Consider the following 13,307-nt stretch of genomic DNA (forward strand, 5'->3'; position numbering starts at 1 on the left):
CAAAAACATCCACAGGCCAAACCCCCTACTCCTTGGTCTATGGATGTGAAGCAGTAATCCCAGCTGAAGTGGACATTCCATCAGCCAGATGCAGCCTGAACACAACAACAAACAATATACCTCTAATGGAGGATAGCCTGGACTTAACAGAAGAGCTAAGAGATGTAGCAAGCATCAGATTAAAGATACCGACAAAGAGTTGAGAAGCTACAACAAACTGTCAAAGCCAGGGTATTCGGGGTAGGAGATCTTGTTCTCAGGAAAGTATTCCAAAACACAAAAGAAAAGAATGCTGGCAAATTGGCCCCAACCTGGGAAGGCCCCTATCTGATTGATTCAATAGTAGGCCAGGGAGCTTATAGATTGCAGACCCTGGACGGCGAAATGATCCCAAGAGCCTGGAATATTACACATTTAAAATTATTTCACATATAGAATATATCGCACAACCCAGGTATAACTTTTTACTTTAAACACTTCTTGCCTGAAAACTACATGTATGATACTTGCAGTTATATGAATAAATGCCATATATGATTTCTTCAAATTACGTGCCCAAGTACTTATCTATGTTCTCATATTTACTTAGTGAAATCTTCAACACTTGTTTTACATATTGCATCTTATTTAAAACAAATCTTAAAGATTGGGGGCCACCCCCACCAAATATTCAACTGATATCCAAAATTCAGTTGCAAAACAGGCCTTTAAATATTGAGCTCAACATAACATACAAACCTGGAAAATCTATTCCTAGACTGTATGACATAAATGGGTCATAAGCCCTCCAGACAGGCAAGGGACATAAGCCCTCCAGACAGGCAACAACCCCACCCATAACACATTGAACTGGCCAGATCCAGCACAAAAACTGGCCTGATCCAGTCGAAAAACTGGCCCGATCCAGTCGAATAACCGGCCAGATCCAGTACACGTCCAACATCACAAAAGTACCTTGTCAAAACACAAAAAGAAACAAAACAAAGACCAAATATTTATTCACCCAAAATAATTGGTCCTACCTAATAACAATCCATTCCAGGGACATCCCCCCTGGATGAGCCAAAAAATTTGAGAAATATACTCTAAATATTCATTCCAAGGACATTCCCCCTGGATAGACCAAAACCCAAAAAAAAAAAAAAAAAAAAAAACTAAGTTACTTTTGAGCCAGTAACCGACTCACAACCATCCACCATTTCCTGATCACCAGACTTTGCCTTGGAAGGAGGAGAATCCACTTCTTCTTCTTGACCCATACTGGCCAAATCAGGATATTGAGCGTCCAAAGCCATCTCATCCCGGTCCGGATTCCAGTTAGCCCGGTCAGATTCTGGATCTCTCATAGCATCAACCCGACCTTTCCCAAAGAAGTATCAAGACATCAGCCAACCGCGCCTCCACCAACTCCTTTTCATTTGACAAGCTCCTCGTTTTTTTCTTTAATCGATCTGCATTGCCTGCTTCTCCTTCCAACTCTTGCCCGACAGCCTTCTCGGCATTCTTTGCAGCCACCTCACAAACCACAGCAGCTCGACCGCCTCCTTATTTGTCCCCAACTGAGATTGAAGTACCACTTCATTACCCCTGGATGTGTGCAGGTCACGGTTTAGCCTATCCAGCTTTTCCTCCAAATTAGTAACCTTGGCCTGGGCGTCCCTAAGCTGACAAGCAGTAGCCAGCCCAGCATCCAACCCCTGCATACATACAAAATCAATTAGCCAAATACGAGGTAAAACAAAAAGCACATAAACAATTAAAAATATCCCTCTACAACTAACCTCCCTAGCCTGGGAAGCGAGTTCAGCAGCCCTTGTTACAAGAGAAGTCAGAATAGAAACCACCCTGGTAGACGAATCAAGGGTACTAGCAGACAATAGCTGGTCGCTCATCTTTGCAGAAAACTCATCTATCCGAGCCCGGGCATCATCCATGTCATCAATCCTAGCAGGCACTTGCCTTATACTCCTGAGTGGCTGAGCCGGGATAGGCTGTTTCTCTCCTTCCTCCTCTGCCAAGATATCATCTTCCCTCTTTCTTTTCTGAGCCTGGACAATCTCCGGTGAAGTTACCCTGGGAAGATCTTGAAGAGGCTGAATCTCAGAAACCAGGATATCAAGCGTTTTGTCACTCCCACTAGCCTCCCGACTCTCGGACTGTTCAGCAATCCTAGCCACCCCAGCCTTCAAATCCTTTGCAGAAAAGCTAGCCAGCCTAGCAGAAGACCTAAACACTGAATATATAAAAATATACGTGAATATCAAGCAAAGAACGACAAGAAGATAACAGCCAACATAAAAGCATACAGAAGACGTACAGGAAAGAGCAGTAGAACTAGGCTTGCCTTTGGGTACTTTAACCCCAGTCAACTTGGTCTTCATATACCGGGGCAACAATTCCCTGCCCAAGCAAGCTGGCCAGGTCCTCTCTTCCTCAGGAATGGCAAGGAAAGCATCTATCCTTGCAATAGCCTCTTCATCTAGAGGATCATGATTCCAATCAGGAGCTACAAACATTTGAGAAACAAAATATACGGGTAAGACTTATGTACCTCACTCTCATTCAATATAGCTACAAAATAAAAGTACAGGAAACCTACCACTCTCCAAAGGAGGATATCTCAAGTAATCAAAGCCCGATCCCGAGTCTCGGTCGGATAAACGGAAAGTCTTTGCCCAACTCTTGTCGTCTCGAATCCAGGTTAGTAATTAATGGAGTCATCTTTGACTTAATTCTCAAATTAAAACGACCAATGAAGGATTTTTAAAATGATATCTTGCCTTAATATCATTGAGAGTAATCACAAGATTGTGTTTAGCACATAAATTTTCTATGGAATGAACAAGTTTCCAAACCATCGGCATAATCTGAAAAGGTGACACTTCCATAGCACGGATGGTGTCAATCATTAAGGGAGTAAAAGGTAACTTACGACTGCTTTGAATGCCCATTCGAAAATACTGAGAACCAACCAGGTGATACCCAGTTAGCCCTAACTGGACAAGACTCAGGAATCCATACCTCAGTCGATTCAGGAATTATTTTCTTCTCCCTTAGTATCTTGTCATAATTTGTTTTCAACAAGTTCTCTTCAGGAAAGTAAGGATCCAAAGATTGAAGGGCAGTGAAAACAGAATCCTGGTACTTAAAAGCCACAAAGACGAGCGGGGAGGATCAATCTCCATCACTTCTTCTTCCGGACGTTTATAGGTTCGGGCTCGGCAGCAGCAGACTTTTCGGGATGCGGGCGTTTCTTTGCTCCCATGTTCTTAAGTGTTTGATTTATTATAGAAATTGTTGAGAAAATACAAACTAATAGAACAGGATTCGAGAAGTATGGAAGAATTTCAGAAGAATTTTAGAAGAATATTTAGCAAAGAAAGTGGAGGAAATTTGGTGAAAGATAATCTTGCCCTAAATACCGTATTTATAGAAAATCTATAACGGTGTGAAAACCCTAGGGATTGCAAAACTCTCAGCATGACATCACCTAGCCGTTATAGTGTTCAACGGTAACTAGGAGTCTAAGAGTCATTGATTAAGTGTAAGTCTCTTTATTATTCAGCCCGGTAAAAATTGACATTTCACCCCTGGCCTGATCCAGCACGGGTAAAATGTCAAGGGGCAATTGTTAGGCCAGATTAGCCTGGCTGACCGTAACCCGCCCGACCTTACAAGGTGATTGAAGAATGCGAAGACCGGACAAATCTAATCTGTTATTTAGCTGTTGAAGAATATTATGGTAGGCAAAGGCTACTAAATCCTGGAAGAGAAGCTTGATGGTCAAGTATAGAAACGACTTGGCAAACTATTAAAGCAGCCTGGATTGAGCAGATAAACAAGAAATACAAAGTTGTACAAGTCAAATAACCGTGTCCTATATTCAAGGAAGACCAAGTCCAACCAAAAGACTCTATCAATTATGAATTTGGACGGAAAGAAGAGAAAGAGCCCAAGGTTCGTTAAAATAAGAATAAGTCAAGCGGATTAATAGGGGACATGCCCTATTAATCCGGTAACAACTCCTACCTTTGGGGAGGACGTTATTCATTTATAACGTTATTCATTGTAACGTTGGGGAGGGGGTAGAGAATTATAAATAGCAGAATCTAAGCAATTATAAGGGGATTCATATTGATTTTTAATGATTTTACACCTTATCTCTTTCTACTCTTGAATATTCAGATTTACTTACAATATTGTACTCGGCTTATCAAGATAATAAAAACATCGTTCCTTATACTTAATTCCTCCCTTATTGTTTTACTCACATTATTCCAAACATATAGAACTAGATACCCTGATTACTATATTATCAGGCCGGATTCCTTCCAGGAAAATCCTGCAAAAACACTAGGGTTAATGGGTAATTAGGGGAAACCAACATGGGGAATGATTCATGCTTAAATTAATATGCTTTCATGATTTATTTTCTTGCTTGTTTTGATCTCAACTCATGCACATGTTATGTTTGATGAAATGCGAGCCTATGAATCCTTGCATTTTTTACCCATCACCTATCTTTTCAATGAGACTTGTAAGACATAAACCAACTCGAGTCTCATTAGACCATGCATGTTGTTGAGTAGGGAAGATTAAGTCGACTTGTAGGTGTTGTACAATCTAATCGATTCGGCTCCGGGACCCAAACTTTCCTAGGATTGTAAGATATAACCCAACTCAATCCATCACAATAATAATTGCTTGCTTATAATTTGAGAACATGTTTGTATGATCAATTCCCATGATTCCCCTATGACCCCATGACACCCTAGTGCTTTTTATCAATTGTTTACAACCCTTTTAATTCATCTTGCTTGTTTATTTTCATTGCTATTTTAGTTTAGTGACCTTCTACATCAACCCAAATTGTGACATTCCTAAGACACCACTAGTTTCAATAGAAATCTCATCTCAATTCCCGTCCCTTGGGATCCGACCTTTACTTGCCTCTTTACTAATTGTAGAGTTGTTTGTGAAGCTATAAATTATGTTTTGATTGGACGCGACCCAACGACATCATACCATACCATACCATCGCGCAACCACATCAAGTTCACTACAAACCTGAACGACGGATTACAAAATCAAAGAATTTCTCGTTACAATATATAAACTACATTAGGTAAAACGTTAAACAGTTTTATTTCATGTTTTTCTAAAATTTCATATGCTATTGGGAAAATACACACATTTAGAACATAACAATAATATTGAAAATTCCTAAATGGGCTCAACGAAGATTTGGGCTCAAGAAATTGTAAGAACTTATAAATGTTGTGAGTGGGCCTAAATTTCAAGATGATAAGAAATTATGTGTGTCCATAGCCACTGGACTAAGAGTTGGGCCAACACCAAAATTGGAGGGCCTTGTACAATCTCACGGGTCGGATATGTGACACCCCCATACAATCTCAGGTATAAAGCTGTCACCATCTCGGTTTCCTGAGGCAATGATAATCAAAAGACAATAAAGAAACAACATTAAAATAGTATAAAGTTTAAGTGAATACAATCCAAAACCAAACTGCCAAAATACGAATTACATGTTCTCAAAACAACTGTCTAACAACTATCAAAACTACAGCGGAAGACTCTATCATCTGAAGGTGACACATCCCAGCTAGCCCATATGTCTCGACTCATACCCGCTCAATAACTGCTCACCATCCCCGAATGGATCACCACAGTTTTTAAAACAATAAAACGGGGTCAGTACTAACCAAACAATCATATATCCAATTACTATAAGACAGAAACCAATACATCTCAATCGTCACATAACCCAAACTCCACAATCAACTCCTCATCACCGACTACACACTAAAGTGTGTAGTCCTGCCAGAGTACCCGTCACAACAGGTTACTCCACTCCGCCAGTGGGGGACCGCAGCCGTTCCCACTTAAGCCCCGCTCATACCATAGAGCGAACAACCCAAATCCATTAATGTGCATATCCCATCTGTGGCGGGTTCCACAGAAGGCGAATAATGGGCGTGAAGCCACTCCTGCAAGTGACCCCACTCAGCTAGGGACGCACCCCGAAGATCACAGACAGATACAAACAATCACAACTACCAGCAGTAATCAATTCCAACAACCGTCACAATACTCGTATGATAATATTCAATAATCACAAATCACAACCAACACATCATGTGACCAATACTGAGTAGGGAAACCCTACCTGGAATGCGATACAATCAGACGGTCTCAACAGCTGTAATCAAAAGACCTCCTCTACGGATTCTCCTCCTAACATATGATCACATAATTACTAACAATCATAAAAACTAACAAAACCCCCAAACCCCCAAATTAGGGTTTAAACAAACTTAATAAAATACTATAAAATCGGTACGTAGATCTTACCCTCGACGCAAGGATCACAAGAATGTAAAGAACGATGAATTACAACCTCCCAAGCTCCGGGATTTGTCAATAATGCGAAAGATGCGAAGTACGTAGTTGAAATCTCTTTTGAAGTAATTAGGTTTGATAAAAGTGTATTAAGAAAGTGACGGAAAGGTTTATATACTAATTCGCATTATTAACGAAACCCGACAAAACATTACCCGTAAACCGAGCTACTCGATCGAGTAGCTGACGTACTCGATCGAGTGCCACTTACTCGATCGAGTACCCAGGATGCTCGATCGAGTATCCTACAGGCAGAATACATTTCTAAAAACCAAAACACCCTTACTCGACAGAGTAAGGCCCACTCGGTAGAGTACCCAGAGACTCATAAAACCGTAGTATTACAGTCTTCCCTCCTTAAAAAGAACTTCGTCCCCGAAGTTCAAACCACAACAAAACAAAATATACCACCATACTCCCGACACAACAACCAAAACAAAACTCAACATAAAGACATGCTACCAACCAAACTCAACCCGACTCAAACCACTACAAAACATACCGACACAACACAAAAAGGGTGTAAAAACTCTTTGCGATCATCTCCTACCCCCCTAAAAGAAACAAGGTTACGTCCCCGTAACCATAAATACCTGATCAAAAAGGAAAGGGTAACGCTCTCTCATGGCCTCCTCTGCCTCCCATGTAGCTTCCTCTACCTCATGATTAGACCAAAGGATCTTAAGCAAAACTGTCTCACCACTCCTAGTCTTTCTAACCTTCCGGTCAAGAATCTGCTTAGGCACCTCAAGATAAGACAAGGACTTATCTAGCTCTATGCTCTCTGCCTCTAACACATGTGACGGATCACTCACATACTTCCGTAGCTGAGATACATGAAACACATTATGTACCCTATCCAAAGAAGACGGTAAAGCCAAACGATAAGCAACCTATCCAACCCGGTCTAGGATCTCATATGGCCCTATGAACTTCTGACTCAGCTTGCCTTTCTTCCCAAATCTCATAACTCCACGCATATGAGACACTTTCAGAAGAACCTTGTCCCCAACCTGAAACTCGATATCCCGGCGATGTAGATCTGCATAATTCTTTTGCCTATCCTGAGCTGCTCTCATCCTCTCCCTGATCATCTTAATCTGCTCAACCATCTCATGTACCATCTCTGGTCCTAAAACCACTGCCTCAGCATTGTCGTCCCAACAAATCGGACTCCTACATCTCCTCTCATATAAAGCCTCAAACGGTGCCATGCCAATACTAGTGTGATAGCTGTTGTTGTAAGAAAACTCTATCAAATCCAACCTCTGTTCCCAGCTACCACCAAAGTCCATCACACAAGCTCGTAACATATCCTCAAGAGTCTTGATTGTTCTCTCAGTCTGACCATCTGTTGCAAGATGAAATATTGTACTCATCTTCAATGTCGTTCCCAAAGATTCCTGCAACTCTTTCCAAAACCTTGAGATAAACCTCGCATCTCTGTCAGATACTATGTCTTTAGGCACCCCATGTAACTTTAGCACATTCTTCCGATAAGCCATAGCTAATTGTGCTTTGGTCCATGTATCTTTCATTGGCACAAAATGAGCTGACTTGGTCAGTCGATCCACTATAACCCATATCATGTTGTTACCCTATTGACTCTTTGGCAAACCCACGATAAAATCCATAAAAATGGATTCCCACTTCCACTCAGGTACCTCAAGAGACTGAATCTTACCTTGTGGTCGTCGTTGTTCCCCTTTAACTCTCTGGCATGTCAAACAACGGGCCACAAACTCAGCTGTTTCTTTCTTCATCCCAGGTCACCAGAACGTCTTCTTTAAATCTTTGTACAGCTTGTCACCACCTGGGTGTACCGAATACGGTGTACAATGTGCCTCTGTCATGATCATTTTTTTCAGCTCCGTATCATTAGGGATACACCACCTCCCATCATAACTCAAACTACCATCTGAATGAATAGAGAATCTAGACACTGTCCCTTTCTCTACTCCAGCTCTCCACTCTACCATCTTAGGATCTAAATCCTGTTTACCTCGTATATCATCAAAAAGATCAGGCAGCACTGACAAATCTCCCATGGCATCCCCTCTCTGCATCATATGTATCCCAAACCTCCCAACCTCATCTCTCAACCTCATCAAAGATATAGCTGTGCACATAGAATGTACACTCTTCCTGCTCAAAGCATCTGCAACAACATTGGCTTTCCCTTCATGGTAGATAATATCCATGTCATAATCGTCAATTAACTCCATCCACCTCCTCTGTCTCATGTTCAACTCCCTTTGAGTGAAGATGTACTTGAGACTTTTGTGATCTGAAAATACCTTAAAGGTCGCTCCATATAGGTAATGTCTCCAAATCTTGAGAGCAAACACCACTGCACCCAACTCTAGATCGTGTGTAGGATAATTCTCCTCATAAGGCTTCAATTGCCTAGAAGCATAGGCAATGACTTTACCGTTCTGCATCAACACACATCCCAACCCATTCTTTGAGGCATCTGTATAAACCTCAAAGTTCTCACTCCCTTCAGGCAATGCTAAGATTGGAGTTGTGGTCAAACGCTCCTTTAATGTTTGGAACGCCGTCTCACAACTCTCATCCCAACGAAACCTGTTCTCTTTCCTCATCAAAGCTGTCATAGGTCTAGGAATCTTAGAGAAATCCTTCACGAACCGTCTGTAATATCCAGCTAAACCCAAGAAACTCATGATCTCAGCAACATTCTTTGGTGCTTCCCACTTGGTCACTGCCTCAATCTTTGCCGGATCCACAGCTACCACATCCTTAGAGATCACATGCCCCAGAAAAGCAACTCTCTCTAACCAGAACTCACACTTGGACAGCTTATCATATAACTCGTGTTCCCTCAAGTTCTGCAACACAATCCTCAGATGCTCCTCATGTTCCTCCTTAGTCTTGGAATAGACTAAGATGTCATCGATAAAAACCACCACAAACTTGTCCAAAAAATGACTGAAAACTCTGTTCATCAAATCCATAAACACAGCCGGTGCATTAGATAACCCAAAAGGCATTACCACATACTCATAATGGTCATACCTCGACGTGAAAGCTGTCTTTGGTATGTCCACCTCTCTAATCTTCACCTGATGGTACCTCGACCTCAAATCAATCTTGGAAAAGACAGATGAACCACTTAACTGATCAAACAGGTCATCTATCCTTGGCAAAGGATACTTGTTCTTCACCGTCACTCGGTTCAGCTCCCTGTAATCTATACACAACCTCAAACTCCCATCTTTCTTTTTCACGAAAAGAACTGGTGCTCCCCACAGTGATACACTAGGTCTAATATATCCCTTCTCTATCAGATCATTCAACTGCTTCCTGAGCTCCTCTAACTCATTAGGACCAATCCGGTACGGTGCCTTAGAGATTGGCCCCGTCCCCGGTTTCAACTCAACCGTGAAATTTATCTCCCGCTTCGGTGGCAACCCCGGAATCTCCTCTGGAATCTCCTCTGGAAAGACATCTGAAAACTCCCCCACAACTAGTATCTGATCAACTGTCGGACTCTCTATCCGGTCATCTCTCACATGGCACAAGATCAATGGGCATCCCTTCCTCAGATAGGACTTCAAGGTCACAGCTGCAATCAACTTAACTTTGGGTTTGACAACAAACCCACGATAAGACACACTAATGCCCTTAGGACCTCTCAAAGACACTTTCTTTTGATGACAGTCTATCTTAGCTTTATACTTCCCTAACCAATCCATCCCGACTATCATCTCAAAACCGTTTAAAGGAAACTCTAGCAAGTCTACAGGTAGATCAACTTGCCCAACTATCATAGATACATCCCTAAACAACCTCCCACATGTTACAGACTCTCCCGAAGGTATAAAAACTTTCTCACTTACAAACTCATATGCTCTCAACCCCAACTGTTTAATATGACTCGAAGATACAAACGATTGAGACGCCCATGAATCAAACAAAACAAAGGTGTAAACACCATTAACAAGAAAGGTACCAGTGATAACGTGTGCGTCGTCCTCAGCTGCTTGTTTCTCCATCATAAACAGCTTTCCACTGGTTTTCTGCCCACCTCCCTGGACAGTACTGGCTGAGGTAGTCGGCTTAGCACCCGACCCCTGGTTGTTGTTGGTGTTGGTAACTGGTTTCTGATAAGAATTACCGCCATTGCGGTTACCTCCACCGTTGTTGCTCTGACCTCCCGGTTGTTCCATGACCCAGCCGGTCTGTTACTCACAAAACTCTGTGCCGGCCCCTGAGAAACGCTCCCCTGTCCCGACCTCTGGTAACCCCTGTTCGCCGCACTGGTGCACTCATGCCTCTTGTGGCCTACACCGCCACACTTAAAGCAGGTCATACCCCAACTACCACCACTACTACCACGGCCACGCCCGTATGAAGCCCCAGCACTAAACCTCGAACCAGAAGAATATGCTCTAGCCTGAGTGTGGTTGCCCTTCTTGTAGTTAGATTGGCCACCACCCTCGCTCTCAGTCTTTCTTTTCTCAGCACCTCTCTCCCGGGCCATCTCTACCAACCTCTCAGCTCTCCCAGCCCTCTCATAAGCTTCCTTAACATCGGTAAGGACTCCCACGGGTAACTTGTCCATGATCTTGGGGGTCAACCCCTTCTCGAACCTGAAAGCTAGGTTCTCCTCACTCAAACCCATATCCTCAGCATACCTAGACTTCTCATTAAACTGCTTGTAGTACTCAGCTACAGACATCTCAGAGGTCATCTTGAACCCATCAAACTCCTCCCTCAACTTACTCCTCACATGCTTTGGCACGAACTCCCTCTTCATAACTTTCCTAAACTCTTTCCAAGGAATAGCAGGCAGTCCCTGCTTCTCATACATCTCCCTAGCACTCATCTTCACCTTATCCCACCACTCTCCTGCTGCCTTCCTCAAGTAGAACGCGGCTTGTTCTACCCTCATATCATCCGGAAAATGTACCAAGTCCAAAATGTTCTCCATCTCACGATGCCAATTGTCAAGAAGAATTGGCTCCCCGGTTCCCTTATACTCTTTTGGGTTAAACCTCGCTATGTAAAGACTGATCTTAGAGTGATCAACCTCCTTATATTTCCCCACTCTCTTTAGGGCCTCCGTAAGAGCATCTTGATGCTCCAACATCTTAACTATATCGTCAACGTTCATGCTCTCAGCTCTCGCATACAAAGCGGTTTTCTTTGGCGGCATCTTGAAACTATATATAATAAAAGGGTAGATATAAACATACATACTATATCCCAAAACACAAAAACAACCTGCCCAGAACCCACTCGATCGAGTGCCCAAACCTACTCGGTCGAGTGGAAGCTACTCGATCGAGTGCCCAACATACTCGATCGAGTGCCTCGACTCCAGAACCCAAACAGACCTTATGATCTCTAACATACTCGATCGAGCTGACAAGCCACTCGATCGAGTGCCCCCTACTCGATCGAGTGCCCCTATGTACTCGATCGAGTACCCAAAAACACGCTTCTGATCATAAAAACATCAAACTGACCACTCGATCGAGTCAGACCCCCTCGATCGAGCACCTCACCTACTCGATCGAGTGCCCCCCCCCCCCCCAACTCGATCGAGTCATGCAGACTCGTGAATTCTACCCGCAGGTTATCTCACTTCCCAACGAACTATGCATTCATTATTAACTTCAACATTATAATTACAACTACGCATGCAAATCTATGCAATTCCTCATACGATCAACAAAATAATCTACTTCATGTTATCAAGTGCCACATTATAAACAACTAACATGCCTTTCTATCAATTCCACATATAAAACACACCTCTTCAATTTTTAACCACACATCCAATCCTCCACTCCCAACATCCAATGATTCTCAACATATATCGTTACGTACACATACAAACCAAAAGACAACACATACGACTCTGACATATACCCCCCATGTGACCGGTTCAAAATTGCAGGGCGAGTTCGCGACTTTAGGACGTCTCCCAAGCCTTTGCATTAGCTCCTACAACTTTTACCCCGGGTTCATTTTATTTGACTCCCTATGTTCATTAGATTCATTAGTTACAAGTGTAACACCCCCTCATACTAAGGTACCTTACCAGGACTACCCAAGCATGAAAGGCTGTTACCATCTCGGTTGCCCGAGGTTAGTATATATCAAAAGCGTCCGTCCTAAACACATTTATTAGAAGTACTGTAAAGTAATAATGTTTACAACAATCCAAATCTAAACAAAACCAATAAAGTGAATTCAACTGAGGACAACTACAAAATCATAGCTAAGACTCGTGACTGTGATACTACAACTGGTGATGACGACTTCCCCATGACCGCCCAAGCTCACCAAATGCAATACCTGTCAAGTCTGCTCACCATCCCCGAATGGATCACCGCAGGTTTTACAAAACAACAACAACGGGGTCAGTACCATTCAACTAATGTAAGACAAACAAACAATGTAACCGGCTGATCATCCTCCATAGTAACCGACTACACACCGAAGTGTGCAGCCCTGCCAGATTACCCATCTCAACAGGTAATCCTCGCCGCCAGAGGGTGACCGCAGCCCATCCCCACCTAGTCCAGCTCATCAACGAGCGACTAACAATCCCTGTCCCTTAATGTGCACATCCCCTCCCGTGACGGGTTCCACGGAGGGCGAACTAGGGTGTGAAGCCACTCCCGCAAGTGACTCCACCACAAACAACACACACATCACAGTACCACACCATCACAGCTGTCACAACACCACCACCGTCACAACACAACCACATCACCACCGTCACCACAACACCCATACTCCGATGATCAGCAGATAACAACAATTACAATACAATCACAATCTTAAATCAATTAACAGTAAACTGAGTAGGGAAATCCTACCTTTTTCGCAATCCGCTTACGCTGCAATCAACC

At 42.9% G+C, this 13,307-nt stretch overlaps 1 protein-coding gene across 1 annotated transcript in view; it reads right to left on the reverse strand.

Annotated features, from left to right (window-relative positions):
* Positions 1-13,307, reverse strand: part of LOC141589764 (uncharacterized) — a 50,078-nt gene that overhangs the window by 17,049 nt on the left and 19,722 nt on the right. The window contains exons 4-6 of the mRNA XM_074410389.1: positions 1,960-2,156; positions 1,782-1,812; positions 1,644-1,697 (exon numbers count right to left, since the gene is read on the reverse strand). Of these exons, the coding sequence (XP_074266490.1) occupies positions 1,644-1,697; positions 1,782-1,812; positions 1,960-2,156 (282 nt within the window). The remainder of the gene's footprint in view (positions 1-1,643; positions 1,698-1,781; positions 1,813-1,959; positions 2,157-13,307) is intronic.

Source organism: Silene latifolia, chromosome 7 (genome assembly GCF_048544455.1).
Source record: "Silene latifolia isolate original U9 population chromosome 7, ASM4854445v1, whole genome shotgun sequence".
Classification (NCBI taxonomy): domain Eukaryota; kingdom Viridiplantae; phylum Streptophyta; class Magnoliopsida; order Caryophyllales; family Caryophyllaceae; genus Silene; species Silene latifolia.